This window comes from Lepisma saccharinum, chromosome 10 (genome assembly GCF_977018435.1).
Source record: "Lepisma saccharinum chromosome 10, izLepSacc3.1, whole genome shotgun sequence".
Taxonomy (NCBI): domain Eukaryota; kingdom Metazoa; phylum Arthropoda; class Insecta; order Zygentoma; family Lepismatidae; genus Lepisma; species Lepisma saccharinum.
Window position 1 is genome coordinate 78,074,946 of NC_139238.1, and position 26,289 is coordinate 78,101,234.

The 26,289-nt window shown below is 38.0% G+C and overlaps 1 protein-coding gene across 4 annotated transcripts in view; it reads right to left on the reverse strand.

The window, feature by feature from the left end:
- Positions 1–26,289, reverse strand: part of LOC145994395 (acyl-coenzyme A thioesterase 9, mitochondrial-like) — a 41,043-nt gene that overhangs the window by 3,092 nt on the left and 11,662 nt on the right. For 3 of the 4 annotated variants that reach the window (XM_083130513.1, XM_083130514.1, XM_083130515.1), the window contains exons 5-11: positions 24,331–24,451; positions 20,952–21,070; positions 18,453–18,675; positions 13,246–13,448; positions 10,915–11,000; positions 8,150–8,240; positions 3,502–3,652 (exon numbers count right to left, since the gene is read on the reverse strand). In XM_083130513.1, coding sequence (XP_082986639.1) covers positions 3,502–3,652; positions 8,150–8,240; positions 10,915–11,000; positions 13,246–13,448; positions 18,453–18,675; positions 20,952–21,070; positions 24,331–24,451 — 994 coding nt within the window. The remainder of the gene's footprint in view (positions 1–3,501; positions 3,653–8,149; positions 8,241–10,914; positions 11,001–13,245; positions 13,449–18,452; positions 18,676–20,951; positions 21,071–24,330; positions 24,452–26,289) is intronic. The other variant, XM_083130517.1, reaches the window with a different exon arrangement.

Genomic DNA, 26,289 nt, shown 5'->3' on the forward strand with positions numbered 1-26,289 from the left:
AGAGCCACTTACATTTGCAGTTGTTTGATCTAACTTGGCACATGTTTGCACTTTGTATTTGGATAAATTTCTTGTTTTGACATTGATAGTATGGTACTTTATCATAGAACAAAACCTCCAAGCCTCATAAAATTATATCCTTCCGTTAAATATAAATGTGGAAATTAATCCATGTCCCTAACAAGTGAAAACACAATTATTATTCATACATTAAGAGTAAAAAAATAAACACGAATCATAATAAAAAAAAATCCATTCAAACTATACAGTATTCAATCACAAATTACACAAAGAATAAAGTTCTATGAACACAAAGTAACGAAACAAAAGAAAATGCTTCCTTTAACCATTTCTTCTTTTGACAGTAAGGGGAAAAATAAATAGTGATTTTCTTAGGCTTTTTTCACTTTTCAAGAAGTTTTAAACATTAAAAAACAGTTTGCTGCCATGCTTGCATATGCTTGTTTTGTCTTTTAAGCTTCTTGGAAAGCCTGAGAAGACCTAGGACCACTTGTAAGTACTTTTTAAAAATATTTTTACTATTGAATACTAGGGATGGACAGAATCAGAAATTTGATATTGCGATATATTGAGAAAATATCATCATAGACGATACAATACAATATATTTTCCATATCTTGATATCAGCGATATATCATCTCCATGATACATATTGCCAAAATATCGTCGTCCTAACACTATTGAATACTGAGATGTCTAATGAGGACTGGAATCAAAATTTATTCTCCTCTTATTTCTTTCCGAACTTTCAGTTTTTTCACCATGTTTTTCTTGTTAACAATAATTTCATATATTACAGGTGCAAAAATAAAAGTGTACCTAGAGTGCTTTAAACACTACCAAGTTAGGTACCCCATGTAACAGTTGGGCTGAAAAGTTCGTAGGCTAACATAGTAAAAAATATTTTTTTGGCAAAATTCGATTTTATTATTCAATATAGTTGCCTTCGAGGGCGATACAACGATTATAGCGGTCATACAATTTTTCGATGCCATTTTTATAGTACGATTTCTCTTTAGCCTCAAAATAGGCCTCAGTTTCGGCGATTACCTCTTCATCAGTGCTAAATTTCTTTCCAGCGAGCATTCTTTTAAGGTCTGCAAACAGGAAAAAGTCACTGGGGGCCAGATCTGGAGAATATGGTGGATGGGGAAGCAATTTTATTACGGTTGAATATCGCTAAACATTGCTCCGAATCATCAAAACGTTGTTGCTTTTGATCGATTGTGAGCACGCGCGGCACCCATTTTGCACACAGCTTTCGCATGTTCAAATATTCATGCACAATATGTCCAACACGTTCCTTTGATATTTTTAAAGTCTCAGCTATCTCGATCAACTTCACTTTACGATCATTTAAAATTATTTTGTGGACTTTTTTGATGTTTTCGTCGGTAACAGCCTCTTTGGGGCGTCCACTGCGTGCATCGTCTTCGATGCTCATTTCGCCTCGTTTAAATTTAGCAAACCACTTCTCAACGGTTGATTTTCCTGGTGCAGAGTCCGAATAATGTTTATCAAGCCAAGCCTTGGCTTCAACAGTATTTTTTTTCGCCAAAAAGCAATGCTTTATTAACACACGAAATTCTTTTTTTATCCATTTTTTCACAATAACAAAAGCTGCTTCACTCACAATGCTATATCTCACGAACTAATTATCCGGCAGCTGTGAAATTTATACACGTATCTTTTGAAGGTTAGTACAGTGGGATCCATGAGTATTACCGTGCAAATTGTCCATGACTATATTCATTAATTTTTATCTTATATCCTGTGTGTTTTTAAGCGATGGATTTTTAAGTATGCTGGTGCAGAAGTTGTCAACAGCTTGTTTTGAGTTTTCTTTTAATTCTTGAAGCTCTTATTGCGTCAAATAAAGTGCACGAACATGGTGATGGACAATTTGCACGGTAATACTCATGGATCCCACTGTACTAAGTAAAAATCACATGGATTTAATTCTAGTAATGCCATCTATGAGTCAGCCTACAAACTTTTCAGCCCAACTGTTACTTCTCTTCGAAATAGTGAAATTTTAAAAGCTGGTGTTTTCAATGTTTGCAAAACAAGCATTGGAATTAGGGATGTACCGAAGCGGATTACAGATGTATGAAAATCAGCAGAAATTGACACATCGGCAAAAATCCAATATTTAAACCGGTACAGATTATACTAGAGTTTTTACCTTCTAATAAGTTTTATATTCTAGTTTTGTAAGATTTATTGAAAATTTGGTTATGATTCGTCATTATTGTAGAGTTTTTGTAATAAAATTATTGCAAACTCTCATTCAGAGGATCAACTTAACTATAAATCGGAAATAAAACAGTACACTGCTGAACCAGGATCTGCTGTTGTATTGGAAATTCAAAAATGAATATTCAAACCTGAAGCAAGTGCTGAGAAAATACTTGGGCATACCTGCTGCGTCAGTATTCAGTGATTGAGTGTTCAGTGTTGCTGAACAGATTTGTGATAAGAGAAGAAGTAGGTTACTTCCTGAAGTGCTTCCAAATCTCATGTTTCTCAAGTTGAATCTGTAGAACAGGAATTCATTTTGCATTTCAAAGAACTGCTTCTGTACTAATGTTTAATCTCTTGAGAATCTATGTTCTTCTTAAAGGTTCACATAACATTTTGTAGATGCAAATGTACATTCGCATCTCTTGAGAATATATATGTATATACATATGATATGCAATAGAAATGTACATAGAAAATTTATTTTTGTCATGCTGAAAATAACATCCCATTTCTGTTTAATAATTTTATGTATCGGCATCAGTATCGGTTCCAAAAATTATCGATGAGTACATCGGCATCGGTAAATTTTCAGCTTCGTCCCTAATTGGAATCTATTTACATTACTTGGTTATATCACACTACAACCACTAGCCAACAGCTTATAAGTTTGTTTCCTACAAGAAAGGTTTAAAACAACAAATTTGTTAATAGTAAGTTGCTTATTCCACTAAGGTATATGCAGGGTGTCATTTTAATGGCACACATGGACTTCAGAAACGTATAGAGGACATCAAAACAAACACCTTTTCTCAGTAACATTTTTACCGTTGATGTGTTGTTTCGATTCTACAGTCATTCAAAAAAGCCCATTTTGCCAAATGTATGTTGGCAACCCAACATCGCATTTGTGACGTCATTTCCTGCGATGAAATAGCACACAGCAGTGTTGCAAGGATCACAGAAATGACAAACTACAAACAACATTATGTGCTGTAAAACGAAGCAAGGAGTGCGTCCAGTAGACCAACGGCAAGTGAACCAATCATACGAAAAATGGTAGAGAAACAATGTATTCAAAAGAAAGTGGTAATAATATCTGTAATATGGTAATGAAGGTGAAAAATTCATAAAATAAGAATTTTAATGTGTTGATGTGCTGAATTTCCCATTTTATTCCCGGACTTCTACATCAGGACACCCTCACATAAAATTATTTGAGTAAATCGTAACACTTACCATTGTAAGTTTTGGGAATAACTTCTGTCACAATATCAGGTGCTCTAAATGTATAATGAAATACATTTGAGGTGATTGTTTGCTCGAATCTTGGATCTGAGATTTCGGCTCTAACCATTACTTGAAAATATTCACGTTCCGTGTAAGTTACCTGCAAAATATTAAGATTTTTAAAGTAATATTCCACTTATGGTAGAATATATCATAAGTAGCATTATAAGAATGCACAGGATGTTCCAAAATTATCTTTACAACTCTGAAACACACAACACATTGAATTCCATGCTTCAAATAAGTGATATCAGAGTACACATCATGTTTCTCTTTGAATTCATGATTAACATTCATGAATTCTTATTTAGGAAGAGTTTTAAATAAGGCTTTTCAAGACAGACTGTAAACCAAGCAGATCAGGTGCTATTGGAATAAATTATCGAAAAAAAACATTGAGGCACAAAGTAGTACTTATTTCCATTCTGTGGTGAAGAGAAAGCAATGTTGAAAGAGAAACACATGGTTGTTTGTGACTTGAGAGTAAGGAAGTATTTATTTAATCGCAAGTATACAACAACGAATAGTGGATATTTGTGCATCATTGAGTGATGTGAGAAGAAATTAGACTCAACAACCAACCATCGAATATTTTTTTGTTGTTGGTCTTAAAATATATTTTAGATAAACAAAATATAAAAATCTACCTATGTATCTTTGGAAATGGTATTTTGTGTCATTACATCAAGTTCACAGTTTCTCTGGTGTCTCAGACTTCATTTGATTGATTGATTTGGTGTTTTAAGTCCACTTTACGCACAGTAATGCTAATCGGGACTGGACCTACAGTTTAAAGTGGGATCCGAACCACTATGTGCCTCCACCGGGTATCGAACCTGGGACCCCTCAGACTACATTTATAATACGAAGACAATACATCACACTTTCTTTGAGTTTCTGATAAGCAATCTTCCTTTGGAAAGAAATTATCATCTTTGTTACAGCTAATCTATTAATTTTTTCTTTCTATAAACACAGCAAACTTTAACTAAAATGTGAATATGTCACTGTTCTATCTTACAGCACAAGTTTATTTTACTTCTTATGTTCATTTGTAAATGTACAATTATAATTATTATCTATTTTTAACTTCAAATGTTACTGTTAAAGTTGATGTTTAATAATGTTTGTTTTCTCTTTATGATAAGTTGTATTACGTTAATGTGCTCTGCAACATTGTTGTTACTATCGTAACAGAGATAACAGTTGTTATGGAGTGTGATAAAAGTTTCTACCAAAAAGTGATTAGTTGCATTGTTTTGGTTATTTATGCAAATATTCAGGTAATTTAGATATGTAATCAGCCCATAGGAGTTTGGCTTCGCCTTCGCGAATTGTGAAAGATATTAATTCACTTACTATTCATTTTTCCGCAAAAGTTTTTTTTTCAGTGATCGATTTCGCCACTCGTCTGGTGGCTTCATCAGGCGTGAACTGTCTTGCTGCGGCTGGCGTGGTTCCTTCTTCTTCCATTTGTGCTTGTGGCGGAGCTAGTTGTTGCAGCACTTTCACTTTTTGTCATTCTCGTGCGGGTGTAGGACTTCCTTCTGTTGCCGCACCTCGGGGTTTTGGCGCTGCACAAGGCGGTTCCAGATCTTGTCATCTGCTTTCGCAGGGCGGTGTTTGCTCGCGTGCGCAGGCGGGCTTTTTTTGCGAACGTTTGGGAAAAATGAATAGTAAGTGTATCAGAGTTAATTACTTATCTCTGCGTATCCACCAAACTGATATCTTTAGATGCGATATTATTCAGTTAATAACTGTACACGAATTAATCATCGACGGCAATAGCACAAATTGTTGTCAATTTTTTCTTTAATAATCCTGAATGAATGCCGACCCAGCCAGAGGCAGGAAACGGCAAAGGATGATGACGATGATGAATCGTGGATGAGTGTGATTTGAGACATTTTTCAAATAAGAATATTGTTCAACATCTTTCACTTGGTTGTTTTGTCGTCTCAAGAATGCTGTTTCAATGACAACTTAATCATGTAGAGATGGTTTGACTCTCCATAAAACATAAATAAAATAAGATAGCAAAATTCTATTTTTTATGTACTGTCTTTTATATATTACTCTATTTATGCTCAAACAAATGGAGCAACCTCTCACTGGGCACTTTGTGTTCATGAATTTCTTGACAAAACCTTCCTGATGAGATAAATTGTAAAAGATGGTCACCCTGTATATCAATTGCTCTTAAACATGCACCTACAGTATTACACCTAATTGAAAAGGCCAGAGGGGCTAAAAATAAAAAAAAATAAAAAATAGAAAACAAACAGGAATTTTTATGCATATATACGTATATATACAGTCTCTAACAAAATAACTTCACCACTTAACACAATAGAATGCAGACTGTGTTTTAGGAGATATGTAGGCAATTATCCCGCTCATATTTTACTTTAGATTAATCCTGGGTCTTGTTTTATGTCTATATATGAAAAACCAGCTGATTTCAGGGCCATAATCTTGCCTTGTTTGCATGGTGAAGTGTCACTTTGGACTTTCCCCATGCCTGTACAATGGTCACAGTTACTGCACTTTAGTAATTCATAATAGTCCAGACTACCTCTCAGACAGTGCTGGAACACACGTTAGTAATCTAGCTATAGAGTGAAATCCATTACACAGATTTTCCACCCACTATTCACATGATTTCCACCAGTAAACACGACTGCACGTCAGGAACAGGCGCCAGTCATTTGCACACAAGACACCTGTTGGCAGAGAGTGGAATGAAAGACAGTAGTGTAAAATAACAAAAAAGAATCAAGGAACAATCCCAGGTGCAATTTGCCATTGTTTTGCACATTATTACAATGGCAATGTAAACATATTTCAATATTCCCCTCATTTGTAGCGGTGGTGGTTATTTTGTTACAAACTGTATATATGCATATGAAGGATATATGAGAAAAAAGAGGACATACGTTGGACACTTTGTGCTAATATTTGTGCATCCCACTATACATGTAAGATTTCTATCAATTAATCGAGTACTGATATAAAATTTGTGGATATCAATAGGGACAGCTACTCTGATATAGGTTAAATGGTAAGATCCAGATGGCCGTAATGTTTTTTTGCCACAGAAGAGAAACTACATTTCGAATTTGTTTTACAAATAAGATTGATTGACTGATATAATTGGTGGGTGCGTCGGCACATATGGCCATTTTGTACCCTTCAATGTATGCAGGGAAATACCCCCTTATCTAAAATTCTTACTTAGAAGTTTAAAACAAGGGATGTAAGAAGCCCCCCGTACAGGAATTATGTATTTATAATGAGAATATCAAAATATTAGATTTATGCAGACAATTATTCATTAGTTACACTAAATCAGATCAGCAAAATTACCCTCAATTTTACTACAAAGTCTTTATCCACTAACTAACTAACTAACTCCCTAGCCTTCTTAAACCCGAAGGTTCATGGCTGCAGCAACACAGGCCTTCCACTAACTAACTAACTAACTCCCTAGCCTTCTTAAACCCGAAGGTTCATGGCTGCAGCTACACAGGCCTTCCATCTTTCCCTATCTTGAGCAAGTTCTATATACTCTTTTCCATCCCTACCGATTTCCCTTAGGTCCATCTCAACGTTGTCCCTCCATCTTCGTCTTGGCCTTCCTACAGGTCTCTTACCATCAGGTTTCCCAACAAGAATCCAGTAAACTCCTCTTTCCTCTCCCATTCGTGCCACATGGCCTGCCCACCTAAGTCTTCTTGATTTAATCATTCTAATAATATCTGGACATGAATACAAATTATGTAGTTCTAAATTATGTAACCTTCTCCACTCACCTGTCTCCTCATCCCTTTTAGGTCCAAAGATTTTCCTAAGGATCTTATTTTCAAATACTCTCAATTTATGTTCCTCTTTCAATGTTTAATTTATGTCACTTTTCTACTAATTGGGTTAATCAAGACAAAAGTTTATCAAATGATGCAGACAAATTAATCTATCCCACTGCTATGTATTTCAAAGTTCAACTTATGTTTATTTATAAAAATACGAAATTTATAAAAAAATTCCCAAATGATGGTACATTAGGTCACATTGCATTACCTTTAATTAGCACAAGGTTAAAAGAAAAGAAACTAAAAAAAGATTGGAATATCAAACACCCAATAAAATAATTGTCACTCTTATAATTTGACACACACAGGAAATGCACTGCATCAGTGGCGAATTCTCCCATGTAATCTGGTTTACTGTCGGTAAACAAACCTTTTTTCATGGATATAGAAATTACCGGAAATTTCGAAGTTGTCGGACTTCTGTTTTTGTTTTACTTGCTTGCCTGTATTGGTGTTTACTTCTATTATATCTAATTACTATATAATAAATATATACAATAGGAATTGTTGCAGTAAGCCAGGTCAAATTTTCAGAATACGTCACTGCACTACATACAAATTCAAGTGAAAAAAGCAGGCTAGATGAGAACTCGAGACCCAGGTTCAAGTTTCACTTAAATTTCTACAAAGAATTGTCCAGTTTAAGAATCGTATTCATTAGAAAATAGAAACCTTTCTAATAAGAATCAATGTATGAAAAGTGCACAATATTCCTATATTTCACTAACCTGTGAAAACATATTAAGCATAGAACCTACTTCCACAGGATGGTTGAACTTTATGTCAGACATCTTGACTATTTGTGGGCGAATGATCTTGCTGGAAGAAAGAGTAGTTTGTAAACACAATATAAATTTACAGATGGTGATTAAAATAATGGAAACATCTTACCAACCTTGCTTAATACAGCGTGGGACGGTTGCAGTGCATGCATGTTCAGTGTTGCTGACCATAGGTGTTTCCATTATTTTGATCACCATCTCTATATGCACACACACATGAGCTTTTATTGTACCAAAACTGGACTTGTGAATTTTGGATTTGCATTCATATCAAGAATAATTTTTTTTAGAAGTATGCAGTAAATTATAAACTATTTATAGAAATATCATACTGATAACGTTATTGATAATTTTGCTGAAATTATAATTCTGTTTCTGACAGGATACTGATTAATTTGTTCCATCTCAACATTCTAATATGTCTGAAGTACACTAAAATTATAGTTTTGTAATTTTATTTTGCATCAATAAACATGGATGAGAAACTTACGAAATACGTACAAAAACAAATAAGTACCCTACTTTGGCAGGATCACAGATTCGGGGCCCCCTAATTTCACACCAAGAGAGGAAAACTCGGTATAGTTTAGCAAGTAACGGAATTGCACTATATCATTCCAAATTACAAACACAAAATTGTCTATATTGAAACAACAAGTCACAACTTCTTCCAAAAACTCCCCCCCCCCCCACCATTACATGTTGTTAATCTGAATTCCATCCCCAGGACAGGCAATCCTCTGCATGGTGAATGTGCACAGAAGCAGTAAAAGCCATAAGGATGAAATATGAAGTTCTGCTGCTCGGTTTCCTTAATGACAGAATAGTGACTGGAACGACGCACAGAACCCAATTACTTCCAGTTTTTCCAAGGTTCCAAAGTACTGACCGGACATCATTACACCAGCAATGCTGACGTGAAATTTTGTGCAAGGCACGGAATTTTACAAGAGTGATCTTCTTCATTTTTTTTACACTAGTACAAGAGCATCAATTCAGTTGGAAATGTTTTGATTACTCTTTCCCTTGTGTGTCACCAGAATGGACTTTTTTTTCACTAATGGGAACGAGAAACTTATATTTGGGCCACTCTTTACATTTCACACCCAGCCGACCTCCATGGCAGAGTGGTTAGCACAGTATGTTACGATGCAAGGAGTCCCGGATTTGAATCCTGGCCTGGGCATGGATGTTCTTTATGAGTGTCCCTTCATAATTTCATCATATCATCACTCATCCTCATCTTTACGATTAGCCAAAAGTGGCAGAAAATAAACCAAATCAATCGAGAAATTTCACATCCAAAGAACCTAAGACTCTATAAATGAGACTTTACTCCAAGAAAACTTAATCAACTTGCAGTAGTTGGCTGGACATTTTTAATAATGCATGCAGTCATGGACCAGAACTTGCTCTAGGTGCCTTGGTGTAAACTTACCTTAAGGTGAAGAGGGACAATTACACACCAAGAGCTCCCCTGTGCATGCTTAGCACCATGCCATGAAGGCATATAGGGGGTGTGGGGGTAACGCCCCACACTTTCTTGATCCGGTCATGAGTGGGTGATGTGATCAGCATCACGCCCCTGACTGCCTTTACCCCCCAGGATTCGATGCTGGGTTAGCGCCGGGGCTGCTTCCAACGTTAGAAAAGTTCCTGGTTTTGAACCAGCTGGGGATCGAACCCGGGACCTTGAGCATGGTAGTCAGATGCGTTACCGACTGAGCCATTGTGGCCACCAATTACACACCAGTTGTGCATTTATTTGAATATCGCCAGATTGGGCACTGCTATTTAAAAAAAGGGTTTAGTATGCAAGAGAGTATGAATGTCTCTCCATGTTGCAACTGGAAACTGTTTTTCAAGTTGATTAGTAAGCTAGACACGATGTTTGAAAAATATGATTAATAAGTATTTACAGAATCCCATGTATTCCTTATGGGAAATGAACTTCAACTTCAAGTTACGGCTAATCAAATGGGAGTTTTGACTTTTCCTTCTACTATGACATAGGTCAACATGTCCTTTTCTGTCCATGTACTTTTCTACGTCATTGGATGTTTGATATTCCCGAGCGAATGAATATCTCCTTGCCTCATACGGCCATCCTTGCAGTGTTGCCAAACCTGATGTGCATAAAAGAGCTAAATTTCAACATTAATAGAGCTAAAGATGACTTTCAAGGAGCTATATTAACTAAGGCTGCATAAAGTGCCTCCTAGGGTAATTTTAGGTGTCAGAGGGGCGGGGGCTCTGCTTTTACCGTTAGCTTTAAAGTGATGGCAATTTATTCTTAGTTTTCACCACCTAGGTTTGGCAGCATCACCCATCTCAATAATCCAATGATGCTCATATGAAATCGAAAATAAGGATTCTCGGATAACAATATTGTCATCTTCACCTTATGCACGGCACTGGGGAGGTAAGAGGGGGTGGGTGATGCAGCCTATATATGAATATCACATCACGTGCAAAACGTACACTCATGGCAAAAGTTGGTCTCTATGGGCTGGAGCCAGTGGTGGCATCATAGTGGAGCAGAGGAGGGGTGCCACAGTTCACAGCCAAACGAGTGCATGAAAGAGCCAGATCTGGCTCCAAAAGAGCAAAGTTGGCAACAGTGATCGGCAGCTGCCCCAACGAGAAAGACCTAGGGTAAATTGTCCCCCTCAACGAGAAAAGTGATCAAAATATAAAATGTTAGTACTTACCAAAACACATTGGCGAGAGTCCAGGCCAATTGGTATGCTTGTCGCATCAAGTACCCACCGAAAACTTTATTGTGGAGATTCTTGTTCTGCAATAAACAAGTTAGTGATAAACAAGAAAACTGATACCATCAAAAACTGTGAAAATAAGAGTGTCACTTAACATATTCGCGTATGTTTCGAATTCGTTTTTATTTTTACTCATCCGAGAATAATACACCTCTTCTTTTGAGAGCAAGAAATAGAGGAGGAGATGAAAGGAAGGGAGGGAGGGAGGGATAGAGAGGGGGCAGGGGAGAGGGAGAGGGAGAGTGAGAGAGAGAGAGAGAGAGAGAGAGAGAGAGAGATAAGGATAGTACAAAATAAAAATATCAACATATTTCAGGGTAATTCACTCTAATAAGCATACAGTTCATTTTTCATTCATGACTGACTAAGCTAGCAGACAGGTGGCGAAATCAGTCGCAAACGAAGTGTGTGGGAAAATGAACCATAAGCATATTACCTTTGTCTGCATATCTGCCAAACAGATATCTTTAGTTACAATATTTTAGGATGTCCCTTTATCTGTGGCCGTGCGGTCTAAGGAGCTGTGCTTTAGGCTCCGACTGCGGGAAGGCATGGTTTCGAGTCTGCCTGGGTTTCTCGGCCTGTGTATAGGAGTGGTGGCAACCCGTCATTGAGAGGAAATTGGGGAGCTACGAGTGAGTAGCGTAATCCGGTCTCGGAAATCTACAATGGCTGAGGGTTAAGCATGCTGACTGCACGTCACCCCATTAATGGTTGAAGATCTCCACACCTCTAGGTAGGATTGTGGAAGGGAGACTGACAGATGGGAGATAGGCCAAGGCCCTTTGAGGGTTGTCACGCCATGGGTTATTATTTCAGGGCGTCTCCAATTTCATCAAATCATAATTCCCTGACTTTTCCAGGTTTTCCAGACCTAGTCATCAGGGAAATTCATGTACTTAAACATTTGTGTAACAAGGTCACTACATTTAAGCTAAACACCACATTTAGAATCCCACTTACCCAAGTTTTTAGAATATTCACTTCATATGTTAAAAGTAATAATGAGATGGGAAATTGAACGGAAACTGATTGTTGGAGAGAGGTATCAGCAGTGAGTTTTTACATTAATACTTACCACATAGCGGGGCCTCACCGATGGCGTAGAGGTAGCATCGTTACCTTGTAATGAAGGGGTCCCGTGTTCAATACCTAGTGGAGGCACATAGTGGTTCAGATCCAACCTTAAACTGTAGGTACAGTCCCGATTAACCTTACTGTGCATAAAGTGGACTTAAATCACAAACCCAATCAATCAATCAATTACCACATACTGACTAATGGTTAGCAATCAATTTTCGTTTATTAAAAACATAACAATTACAGGATAAATAATACATACTTGCCACACAAACAAAAAACATTGCAACAAGGAAGTGGTAAATTCAAGCAGTCACTTACTGTAGTAGATTTATCCCTGTCATCATAATCAACCAACCGGTTGATAATAAGAACAAAAATTCAATAAAAGATACCAGTCATGCAATCCCTATTATTGTGAGAAGATGAACAGAAGTAGTAGACAATGTACAAAACATAGTTTCTAAAATTGTTCATTATTTGTTATATTATCAAGGTTCAATTATTTTTGTACCCCATTCCATTGGCTGTGATTTTGCTATACAGTAAGTACAGACAGAGGGAATATCACTAATCCATTCATGCACGTCACTAATTGGATGACAAGGCATTTAACTAGCTTAAAAAAAATAAAAATTCATAGTTACTCTCGCCGTTTACCCATGCTTCCCTGAATTTCTTCAGCATGACAATCAGACTGGGCAAAAAATCACATCCCGTTAACACCCTTGCAGGCAGTGGGAATTCTTTGTTTTAATTAAACAGTTGGATTCCCTGGGTCCATGCTGGTTCTGAGTCGACCATTCATCGGTGGCAGACTCCCCTGCCTGACCCTGCGCAGACTCGCCTGGTGCGGGACTGTGCAGCTGGTAGGGAGGACAAATCCTCGCAGAGCCCCAGGATGCATGTGAACCGAACCACGTTGGTTCCCAGAGCCAATCCTTGTTCCGAAGGTACAGATTCAGATTGCCAACTTCCCTTACCCACATTAGTTTATCATCAAGATGCTCTTAACCTTGGAGGCTGGATGCAGATTCGGGTTTCTATGCATCATGCCCCTTTGAGCACCTTGGTCATGGTATATGTTGCATCCTTTTTTTTTTATCGGTTCATGATTCATCCTTATCACCATGGCTAACCACAGAGAGGAAAAATATAAGTAGAAATATGAAAAAGAAAACATACCTCTGGATAACAAAATACTACATTATTCATTGCAGCACTTTCCATCCACATACAACTCTTTGGAATCACTCTTCGATGAAACGTTGGGTCCCTTAGGTCAACAGTCCTCAAGAACAAATTGTGAACCAATTTTTGTTCTTCTGCATTCGGGGAAACTTTGAACAAAGATACACTTTGCATATCTTGTCGGTGTCTTCTGTGTTCTGGAAGCGAAAAAAGGAAATTTAAGTATCATAATAAATTAACTTTACACTTACTTTGTTCTATTGAATTTCTGAAATATATTTCTATTGTTTCAAATAGTATTCCATCATGGGTAATAACAACGTTGTTAAGCAGCTGGTCATAACTTAGTTTTAATGTTTCTTCTCTTATACTTGTATTGTAAGATCTTCAGTGTAATGTCAAAATTTCTTGCAATAATAATAGTAATAAAGAATGGAAATGAAAATTTGATAAATTTACTATTTCATCAGTTTCCATTTCAAGTACTGGATATATCTATTGTGATTTTTTATAAATAATAATTGCCAGCCCAGATGTAATAGCCCAATTATATATGTTATTGAAATAATGAATGATTCTTTTATGTTTAACTCTAAATTACTTTTAGAACTATTTATAAATGTACATTAATTAGCCCTTCGTTTGCACATTGTCTCAGGGTACATGTATCTTAGTGGAATAGGAAAAATTTTATTAGCATTTTAGTAATAATATAAAATATAAACTAGATGGCCAGAGTCATCTAGTGTTTTATCGGTAACAGCAGATATAGGCATATTCGATGAATTGGTTTAATGGGGCAGGTGATCCCAGGTGGGACTGACATTATCCTTGCACAGAGTGCCTCTGGGGCTCATCCAGCTTCTAATCAATGGATATCTTCAAGGTAAAGGTGATCAGAGCATGATGCACATTACATCACCTCCAGTATGGCTGAGATCAAGAATGTGTGGAGCCCTACCTTGATGGCTCCTATGTGCTTTTATGGCAGGTGCAATGTTCAGTCTCATAGTTTTATCTGTACCAATACTTTTACCACTCTGACATATCTATAAATATCTTGTAATTTAGTGCAAAATTCTGCCATTTTCTTACTAACTTTATGAATATAAACATACGTGGGCTTTGTAAATATCATGTACTATGTTCCTTAAAGGAACAGATCAATAAATTTTGTATCAGAAAAAAATTCAGTGTAAACCTAATGAATAAATAATGGTTAGAGGCACATATTTTTGGTAAATAAAAAAGCAAAATTTCGGTACAAAAACAGTCAATTTCAGGTTCAAAAGCAGTAAATAAAATAAAATTCCGCTGTTATAGCGGTGAAAAAATGGTATATAAAATGACATTTCAGTTTTAAAATTGTGAATATAATCCTAAAATTTGATTTAAAAACTGCACTTACTACACAAAATAAACATATCCCTTCTAATAACACACTTATGTTGTTACCAGAATATTAAGTTTATTCCTGTATAAAGGGGTTAAGTTTTGCTTCTCAAATATTTACAGCAGAATTAATCAATTTTCCGTGAATTGCATAACTCACAGGATAATTCTGACTCCACAAAGTTTTGCGTTGGTAAATAAATTCCAAATTTCATGTTTAAGAGTCCATTTTGCAGTTCATTTTGCATAATTTCATGACAAAACAGAGTAGGAAAATGCACCTCACACCCTTCAGAAATGTGAAAAATTAAGATTACAATGTGTTATTTCACATTTCGTGTTTTCGTCAAAAACGAAAAATGCATGCCTCTAATAATGGTTTAATCTCCTGAAACATCGAATTTTAAAAATTAAATGTGACAGGATAAATACAGGGTGGTTCACAATGCACCATTTTGAAATGTACAAAATTCTTGATGGCTCCCAAAGTAGAGATAATGCAGGTATGACAGTGAGGGATGCCATTTGTGTCATCATTAAATGGTGGTCAGCCTCACATAGTGATGCTAAAGAGATGGCAAAATTTCAGCACCTCAATACCCCCTTCTTAACAGGTTGTGAATTTTTCCTGTACAGTATTTGTTAAACAAAGTGTTTGCCTGATGGCATAGTGGTCACATCATCATCTTGTAATCAGGGGTTCCCAGGTTCGATCACCAGCGAAGGTGCACTCAGTGTTTGGATCCAAGTTAGTCTACCTGAAGATTAACGTGGGCTTCAAACACACTGACAAAACTTTGACATGGTCACCACCAGTGGCGTAGCATGGGCATTTCAGGTGGGAACGCCAAGTCCAAAGGAAGGGTTGGCCCTTTTTTTACTTAATAGTTTACTTATAGTTGATTGAGTTGGTGTTTTAAGTCCACTTTATGCACAGTAAGGCTAATTGGGACTGGACCTACAGTTTAAAGTGGGTTCCGAACCACTATGTGCCTCCACCGGGAAGTTTACTTATGGAATTAGTCGCCATGGGTATTGTCTATTTGCCTGAAGTCAGCCGGGTTCCAATACAACATGATCCGTGTGTGTTGTAGCTAGAAAATGAGATGCCTCACTATGCAATAAATGTTTGGAACTCTTGTGTTTTATACCTTTTTATATATATATACATACATACATACACACACACACACATATATATATATATATATATATAATCAAGGAAACCTTTCGGCGTGACACAAGTAATTAAAAAACCTACCTGAATCACAAGCATTTCTAGAACAATAGTAGACGTCATTGTTGTGGGCTATCCAACTACTGATTGATTTGGTTTATTTTACTTCACTTTTCTACCACTTTTGGTTAATTGTGAATATGAATATGAGTGATGATATTGATGAAGGGACACTCACAAAGAACACTCGTGCCCAGGCTGCGATTCGAAACAGGGACCTCTGTCATCTAAGCATGCTGTGTAAAACATTGACATGGAGGTGGACGGATGATCCAACTATTGTACACTCTACTGATACTGACGTAACAGTGCCAATTAGTAATTCAGACCACTGTTTTTTGCATCTTGAGAATGCTGATAAACATTTTTAAAAAACATTGTCCAGAGACTGTTCGATGTTAAGAGTTTTGAAACGAATGCTAAAAATTTCCATTGACACAATATTAAGCAGTTACTGTTAGATACTAACGAAAAAATAATTTCAAAAATAGTTTTGCAGGTTAATTGGTAGAGCAGCCACAGGATGAACTTCTACCACAAGGACTTTACCAACTTGTTTGATAAAAACCGTATTGTTCTTTTAGTTTTTAATGCACATCGCTGTTCATGCGATAAATTACACAATGCAGTGGTCATTAATAAGTGGTATATTTGTGTTTGGTCAAGTTACGTCAGTTAATATTGCGTATTGTAGCATCACACAGCACGAGCATGAAGAAACGGGTAGAAATTCTGCCTAGAACCAATAAGATTGCCCTGTATGCTGGATCACAAGAGAGCCTTCCGAGCATGTTGTAGAGATTCAAGCATGCTTCCTGGCAGGCCGAGCCCTGTACGCCAAACCTTCTCGGCGTCCGGTAAGCAAAGACATTGAAAAAATGCTACAACGAGAGCTGTTAGTGGAGCATTGTAGGCGGATCGCGATAAATAACTATTACAATGCCATAAAGGTCAAACATATATATAATTAGTCAAGTTTTACTTTATATTTACAGCATTTTTTAAATTTTAAATCAGGAAACTCCAGGCATATGGGTATACTATAACCCTACGCTACTGGTCACCACACTTTTTTGACAAGTATAACTTTGAAGGGGTTGAAAGTTGTGTTTATCTTGCATCAACTGTTAATAATAATAATAAAGTTAGTGAAGAGATACAGAAAAGAATATTGGTAGAAAATCGAGCATACTTTGCAAATCTCACAGTATTAAAATCACATCTAATATCAAGATCAACAAAAATGAAAATATATAACACACTAATAAGACCAGTGGTAGTATATAGCTCAGAAAGTTGGAATATTAGTGCCAAAGATGCCAACAAACTACATGTATTTGGAAGAAAAATAATATGAAGAATTTATGGACCTGTCAAAGATAGAAATATCTGGAGAATATGCAATAACATGGAAATATACAATATATTAGAAAAGGAAGGTATTGTGAGATTTGTAAAATCAAATCGATTAAGATGGATTGGACGTGTTGAGAGAATGCAGGAATGAAGGATACCAAGAGCTATTCTCTGTGCCAAGATGGAAGGCAGAAGAAAAAGATTTGGCACATGATTGGGGATGACACATGGATATCATACCACGAGGGACAGTTGCACATGTCAGAAAACATGAGGGCAATGGTGTGGACTGCATTTGGCAAAGGTTATTTTAAAAAAGTGATCCTATGTTGTTTTTCCATTATTGCGAATCAAGCTCACCCATACTGAAAAACACAATGAATGTTTTAAAAATCAGCACATTTGTAATTTCATCGCATTTCAGTGATGAAAGCATCACTTTGACATCATCAACTGTCACCTTACTGCCATTTGTTTTTTCATCAAAGTTTTGTTTCAAAATGGTGGCGAAAGTTAGCTTGGTCAAGAGGTGCTAGTCTGGTTTCACGTGCCATAGGAAGCATTCCCCAGAACTTCTGAATTTGTAACTTAAGTTGCACGTGACATAAAAGCAAACATAAGTATAGGAGTTTATCACCCACACAGAGATAATTATCACTCTTCGGAAGCAATATTTACATTATGTATCTCTTTCCATTGCTTCTCTGTTGCCTCCTCAAGGTATATTGGTCGAAACTGAAGAAATTCTTGATAGATTGCACACAAAAACCTTAACGTGCTGTATTTAATTATCAAACAACACGTCTCTGTAACTTATGCATGTAAAACTCATAAAATCATACAACATACAGTGTTCTCAAGTCAGATGCTATCATAACAGAATACAATTACCTACAATTCCTAAAATCCAACCTGGGCCTCCGGTTTGGATCCTATTTTAAATTGTAGGTCCAGTCTTGATTAGCTTTACTGTGCATAAAGTGTACTTAAAACACCACCTGAATCAATAAATCAATCCATCCCTTTCATCCCCGATGAAAGAGGTGGACCGTGATGGATTTATCAATGAAATAACGAATGTGCGAAATGATCAATAAACATTGCACCAGTAAGTACTCATATACATTTGTTTTTCATTATAATAATTACACACATTTTAAAGCAAAATGAAGATTGCACCATTAGCAAGTAAAGTCTGCAAAAAGATTTTACTTACGCTCCCCTCTCTCTATCATCTTTCTGTCATTGTCGGTGACTGGGACAAGCTTGTTAACAACGGCTGGTCCTGTATTGGAGGAGTTTCTGGCAGCCATTAAGAAGGAGGCACTCACCAGCCTCCGCCACTTGTTGCCCAGGAACTGCTCCATCCAGATGGAGATCTCGAGCGAGGACTTCCCTACCCAGGACACGAAGCCGCACACACGCATATCTTGATCTGGCTGGGAGACAGAGAAAAGGGAATGTTTTAAAATCAGAATTGTATCGAAAGGAGACCTTCTTTTAAAATTTAAGACTAGACCGTGAGCATTGTGAAGGGAGGGTTGAATAGGTCAGTCAAGTTATACCCTGTCCCAACTATCTCTGGAGCAATGACACTCTTAGCATCTACAAGGGGAGGAAATCGAGTGGGCAGAGTGAAGCAGTACACGCTGCTGCAAAGGCTGGTAACTACAGTTGCTCCCCCCTGCCCTGCAATCGATTTCCCTCTCACGTGTTCATTGGTGGGGCCACCTTGCGCAGACTTGTTTTCGATCGCCTACTCCAGAGATAATGGGACAGGGTACAGTCTGTCTGCTACTTTTCAAGTAGCTTCTCAACTATCTTCACAATGCTGTGTTACCACCAAAACTCTGCAAATTATTGGAGATCAAATCTGGAATGGTTCACACCGAAGATGAGAGTGCAAACCAGTTGTCTACCCAGGAGCTCTGGTCTACTTAACCCCTTCCCTGTGTTCGGCGTAATATTACGCCCTTGGTCACTATAGCTTATTCTGTGTTGGGCATATTATTACGCCCACGGACATCTCTGACTGAAGTAACTTGTGTTGAACGGAATAATACATTTTTGTTGGTGAAACATATGTTTTCCTATTGAAGAAACAATGGCCTTTTATTTAGTCATGACTTTCAATGACGACAAAGAAGAAGAAGAAAAAGAAAAAGAAGAAAAAGAAGAAGTAGTAGTTCAGAGGAAAGTAAACTGTTTTTGTGTTATGCTGACAAAGTGCAAACGTGAGTTAGTTTGTATGCCGCGTTTAGTCAGTTGCTTTATGTACATATTTTTGGTGTTGCGTTATTTGAACTGTTGGTGATTTATTTTTTGGTTTTTGAGTTTGTGAGTTTCTAATAGTATTGTCAAACAGGATTATGAAATATTTTTTCCTTATCGCTCATACCTATTGAAGATAGTGCAATGAAACTTGGCGGATGCATTACGTATAGACCATAGTATTTTTCAAGGTACATTATAATTGGGTACCTATATCCAGGGCCAGTCCAGAGGGCCCCAAAGTTACCAAAAAAGATTTTTCGGAGGGAAATTTCCCGAATGATCCCCGATTAGTATCGAATAGGACCCCGACGCCTAACAGCACGAAGGGGAAGAAGAAGTAAGTAAGTAAGTATCAAATAGTATTGTGAAACAGGATTGCGAAATATTTTTTCCCTCATACCTATTGAAGATATTGCAGTGAAACTTGGCGGACGCATTACGTATAGACCATAGTATTTTTCAAGGTGGATTATAATCGGGTACCTTTATCCAGGGCCAATCCAGAGGGCCACAAAGTTACCAAAAGGGATTTTTCGGAGGGAAATTTCCCACATAATCCCCGATTTCCCTTTCCTCATACTTGATGTACACATGTGCGTGGTACCATTTGAAAGCCTGTTCTATTCCGAAGAGAAAGATATATGAACCATGATACTCAGATGAATTGTGCTGAAGCAGTAGCTACTTAAAAATATTACTACGCAAACTCAGAAAAAAAAATACACAGAACGGGAAACCATTTTGTCAGAAAATTTCACAGGGAAGGAGTTAAAAAATGACTCTCAGTATAATTTCAAGTTTTCAGTAGGCTGACTAACCTTCTTCATAGTAATTTCTCTCGCAGTGAAGTTCCCAGGCAGTTATGTGATTCCCAGGCAGTTATGTGATAAGCTTAATTTTGGAATTCTGTTACTCATATTGTGTAGAATGTACAGTCACAGACACTTCTGGACTGTTATGTCCACATTGAAATGCAGTGGAAATATGACTGTTCCAGAGACTAATAACTGGCATGGATTGATAAATTCTTTATCATTTGAGTGAAGAGTGAAGCTTGTTTTTGGAAAACTCAAATTTTGTGGAAAATAGCATGAAAAGTGACAAGAAAAAAATATGTGAAAAATGCCATTTTTTTTATACTGATCTATGTGTGGTGACCTTTTAAATCCAGCCCCAACAAACATGCATCAGTCAACTTCATTAGGCATTATACATTGTAAAGTTGCTTGGACAGCAGGAACAAGTGCCTCTCCAATGGTGTAATGGTAATGTTGTTGCCTTGTAATCAAGGTGTTCCAGGTTCGATACCCAGTGGAGGCACATAATGATTCGGATTCCAATTTAAACTGTAGGTCCAGTCACGATTAGCCTATCTGTGCATAAAGTGGACATAAAACAAAAATTCAAATGCAAATAGGAACAAGCATAATGCTGTACTTACCTTTCGAATAATATCAGTATCAATTTCAATTTGGTCCACCAAGATAGTGACAATTACATACGGTGTTGGCTCATCCGGAGGTTTTTTAGGGTTGAGCAGATGTCTGTGTGTAACCCACACTGGAATCAGGAGATAAATATACTTTTCACAGAAAGAATATACATTAGTAAACATAAAATTAGTGAATCTATCAACTTTTTGTTTTATAACAATGGTTTTACAAGTGTAGTAGAACTACAGTAGAACCCTGATTCATGTTTTTATATTTTTCACTTTGGTCACCTAAAAAATGTGAAATCAAGGTTCTACTATATTTTGGTTACATTTCAGGATGATGGGACTCAATGTGCTGACCACAAATCACCCAATGATAAAAGCTGCCTTGGTCCTCAACTGCCCTCTAAGGGCCAAGGTCTGCAAGAGCATTTTGAGTCTCATCGCCGCTTTCTGGCTTTTGAGACTGGAACCTGCTATTATTTTTTTTCAAGTGGCTTACCATGAAGCTGGGTCAGTGCAAAAATTTTGGGGGTTTCCACCAGGAAGCGAACCCAGGATGCTTTCACCAAAGACAAGAGTACTAACCATTTGACTATGAAGAAGTCCTTTATGGATATAAAATTCAATTATTTTGACATGTACCTGCACTTACTACCTCAAGACTTTCGCCATCCATGCGACTTCTTCCACTTGATAAACAAATACTTACCAGCATGTGTTGCCATCTTCAGACAACGGACATAGTGGCAGCCATATTGACTGAAAGCCAGTTGCCAGCCAGACAGGAAGAAGGTAACATCTTGACAGGGTAACCTCTTTTGACAGATATTTTAACCTGTTTTATACCTTTCAAAAATAATAATAATTTGGATTCAGTTCAAATCCTCCTGAAGAAGGCACATAATGTGGTGAAAGTCGTGATGTATGTCAAAATAAGTTACTTTTATATTCATAATGTTGGCATGTGCCACACACTTGGCTTTACTATGGGGTTTAGTTAGTTTGGTTCAGTTCAGGTGACCATATGCTTCCTTGTTTAGGGAGCTTTCGGACTGAAGTGATGATCGACACGTGTCACTTAAAACGAACCTTCAGAAATAAATTCAAATTTTTCACACCAGAGTTAGATGACAAACTGCACATGCTGCTTATCTCTTGTCTGCTAGCTGGACTGGGCAATTTTCTCAATAGCATGCACGCATCGTGTCACCTGTCTGTTGGTTTAAGGGGTGCCCACAGGGGGGATTCATGACGTGCTTGCATCATGGGAATTTGGGGAGGGGACAAAATCTTATAGTTTAGTTACCAATTCTATATATATTCACACGAAAATGGGGGGATTGTTTCATTTGATTGACTTGTTAGTGATTTTAGTTATGGTTATTAGTTTTTCTTCCTACCTGTGGGTGATCGCGGTAATTGGGTTGGAATGAAACCATCACTTATGCCTTTAGACTTGGTTTGAAGGGGGGAGGCATGCTGTTCACATTAATACAAGGTTAGTCAAGCAGACAAACTATAAAGAATAAGGTTGATTCGGTACCCTAACAATGGCAGTGAACCTGAGCAGTTTTGCACGTTTTATGTTAGCAAACATGCAAGTGAGCCGTGCTTTTTGTTTTTTAGTGTCTTAATTTCAACTGCAATTAAAGGATTCGAATATCGTGCATCTTTCAATTGTTGGCATCTCAGCCAGTGGTAAACTGTCTGGTGTTCCCCCCCAAATCGTTCATCAAAATCCCTCCCAAAATAATTGTTCATCATAACCCACCCCCCTCCCCACACACGCACACACAATTGTTCCGAGTCTGCTCGGAATTTCCTACATGCAGACTTCAGTTTTAGTGTTGGATGATTTCAGGCACAATTTGTTTCGCTTGTATGTCTTCCTGTGCTACGACTGACTGGATGATTGTAACATACTGTCAGCTTTCGTTGTCTAAAGGTAAAAAGGTAAAGTGTTCCCCTGTGCATAGCACCACGCCATGAAGGCATATAGAGGGTGTGGGGGTAACGCCCCACACTTTCTTGATCTGGTCGTGAGTGGGGTGATGTGATCAGCATCACGCCCCTGACCACCTTTACCCCCCAGGGTTTCCCCCAGGTACCCAAGTTATTCGACGCTGGGTGGGCGCCGGGGCCGCTTCCATCGTTAGAAAAGTTCCCGGATTTGCACCGGCCGGGGATCGAACCCGGGACCTTTAGCATGGTAGTCAGACGCGTTACCGACTGAGCCACCGCGTGATTAAAATAATGGAAACACCTTACTGTCACAGTGCACGAATGTTCAGTGTTGCAGCCCCACACAGATGTTCTGTTGCTGACCATAGGTGTTTCCATTATTTTGATCACCATCTATCTGTGTATGCGCACTGATAACCTCCGCTGCACTTAAACTTGCAGAACGATTACCAATGCAAATAAAATTGTGTAATTAATGATAATCGTTTTATTTAAAATAAATACAATACAGACGCAGAAAATCTCACTACTTCCATCCATGAAATCAAATTGTCGACATTCAAACAAAAATCAATTGCTGCATGTTTATCCAAACTATATTTGTGTGTGTGTGTGGGGGGGGTTAAGATGAACAATTATTTGGGGGGGGGGGATTTTGATGAACAATTTGGGGGGATGCATCCTCAGCCTGGGGGGGAGGGGTTGGACACCCCTTGTTGGTCTTAGATTTGTAGTGAAAGCTTCCTTGTAGACTAGAGGGGCCTGCATTGTTTGTCTCTTGTCACTTTGGTGTGAAACCCCCATGCGACATGTCACTTGTGTAAAAAAAGTTTAGACGAGTATTCCAAAATCAGAAACTCAACAGCAGTGGCACACACCCTCAACAAGTTCCTAAAATTTTGCACAACGTCCCAATTTATGGTCATTTTAGCTCTAAATTTACCCATGCAAGCCCCCCCCCCCCCTTTCTGAGATGGAAAATTCTGGACAGATTCCTGTTGAACAGTAATAAAAGAGTCTGGAAATTTCACTGTCCCTAATCTTGAACATGCCCATTCTTTCAGGTGAACATTTAGTTCAAGATATTGCAAAAAAAAAACCTAGCTAAAGGCATTTCCTATTTGTATTTTTGATAATTCATGTGACTTTTCAGACACTTTTGATTGATCATGACGATGGAGATGAGTGATGATTGGATATGTGATGAAAGGACACCCGTGGCCTGTCTGGGTCTTGAACCCAAAACCTCAGCCAACAAACCTGTCAGAAAATTTCCTTCCATTCCTAAACTTATAGAAAAGCAATTGTAGAAGTAACTCAATTTCATTACTAGAAGTAAGTGTTACTTTTGACTGTATTAGAAGTAACTTGTTATTTATGAACACTAGTTATTAGTTCAAATACGGCATATTATTCTTACCAGCAAAGTGGTCCATATCTTCCATTAACAACCCAGTCCTAATGCCTCCCATTGCAGTAACATATTTCTCTTGAAGCAGTGGATTAGAACTCAAAGGGACGATGGCCATCTCGAAGCTATCCTAGCAACAAGAAAACAGATATCACTCCTTAAGAAAATCATAACTTTAAAAAAAAAAACTTTTAAGTAAGCTTCTTTGAACTTACATATTATTACACAGTTGCAGTCTGATAATCCACAAGTTTTCCTGTTCTCAAGCTCCGTTGTGTGGAGGTTCTCCAACCCTCACCCCTTCCCTTCCTTCCAGTTAGAAGCCAAGATACCGGACCAAGGAATTCTTATGCATGGAAGTCCTTGCTTCCCTTTGGAAGAGACCAGTGAACTTTGTAAATAATCGGGCACTTGTGCACCGGAACATAGGAAATAAGAAAAATAGGAAATAAAGATCTTACCTATAGTTAAATTGAAAAGAAATTCATCTCCTTAAGCAGTCATCATGTATCGCTCAAAATGGAGCAACATAGAAATCCTGGCTTTACTGACCGTTTTTGAAAAAACTGAGAAATTACAGACTAAGATGAAAAAATTGACTTTTACCGATCATTTCCCAGCCCTGCTACAGTGTAGGACCTGGTCATAGCATGACCTCACAAACACGAATTCGTTGGCCAGCCATCCTGTAAGGGGGTTGTTAAGAATTAGAAACTGCAGTACTTCGATCCATGTTGGTCCCTTCGAGGCAGTTTTGTAATGAACCCTGGTCCTTTTCATGTAATACTGTGTTTTTTTTCTTTCAGGCGCTTCCAGTTCTAAAATAATATCAGTATTTAAGACTGTCCTCCTTGTACTATTCACTGCTGTGATGTAGTTTATTGCATGACTAGTAGTGGTAGTAGAATAATTTGACCAGTTCTGAACCCCTACTAGAACAATGTGAAGACCACGTCACAACATCCAATGCCTTTCTTGCCCAAATAATCCCTGTTGTAACTTTGTTATCCATGGTATATCAATCTCGATTTTCTTTACAGGTACCTCTCATAGATATCAATTTTTTTATGACCCCAAACCAGAGATACTTGGGCACAAATTTTGAAAAAATTAAAATTCAGCATTAACTAATAGAGGAAATTAGTAGCAGAGCTCAAATATTTTCTACTAAAATTTTGAATGTACAGAGTCCGGTGGAATGAATAGCCTGATTTGAGTCACGTAGTACGGCATCACTGTTGCGCCTTCGCAAAGACGTGTGTGCGCGCTGCATTGAGGAAGGACTGCCATTTGTAAGTATGGCCTTGTGGAGTTCGGAACATCGAGCATTCGCCGTTGAGGCGTATTTAAAAAATAACGAGTCTCCAATCACCGTGCAGCGGCTCTTTCATCGCCATTTCCATGTGGGCCGACATCAGAACATCCCAGATCATAGGACGATTGTACGGTGGGCGCAACAATTCAGGACTACTGCATCGTGCGCAAAAAAGAAAAGCCCGGGGCGACCAAAAAGACAACGGACCCAGGCGCGAGTGGAGGAGGCCCGTCAAACACTGATCCGAAGTCCTCGGCGTTCTGCTGCCAGAAATGCCTTAGCGCTAGGAATGTCAGATCGTTTCCCTGCGGCGCATCATCCATGAAGACCTCCACTTCCACCCCTACAAAATGCAGGTCGCACATAAACTAACCAAACAAGATAAACATGCCCAACGAACTTTTGTGTTCCGTTGCTTGGAACTTTTAGCAGCCGAGCCGCAGATGCGAAACAACATACTGATGTCGGATGAGGCTCATTTTGATCTGCACGGTGGTGTCAATAAACAGAATTACAGATACTGGGCGCTATTTAATCCTCGTTGGCTGCATGAGCAACCCCTGCACAGTGAACGTGTGACGGTGCGGTGCGGCATCGTTTGGCATCATCGGTCCATATTTTTTTGAGGATCATCATGGACGTGCGGTAACGGT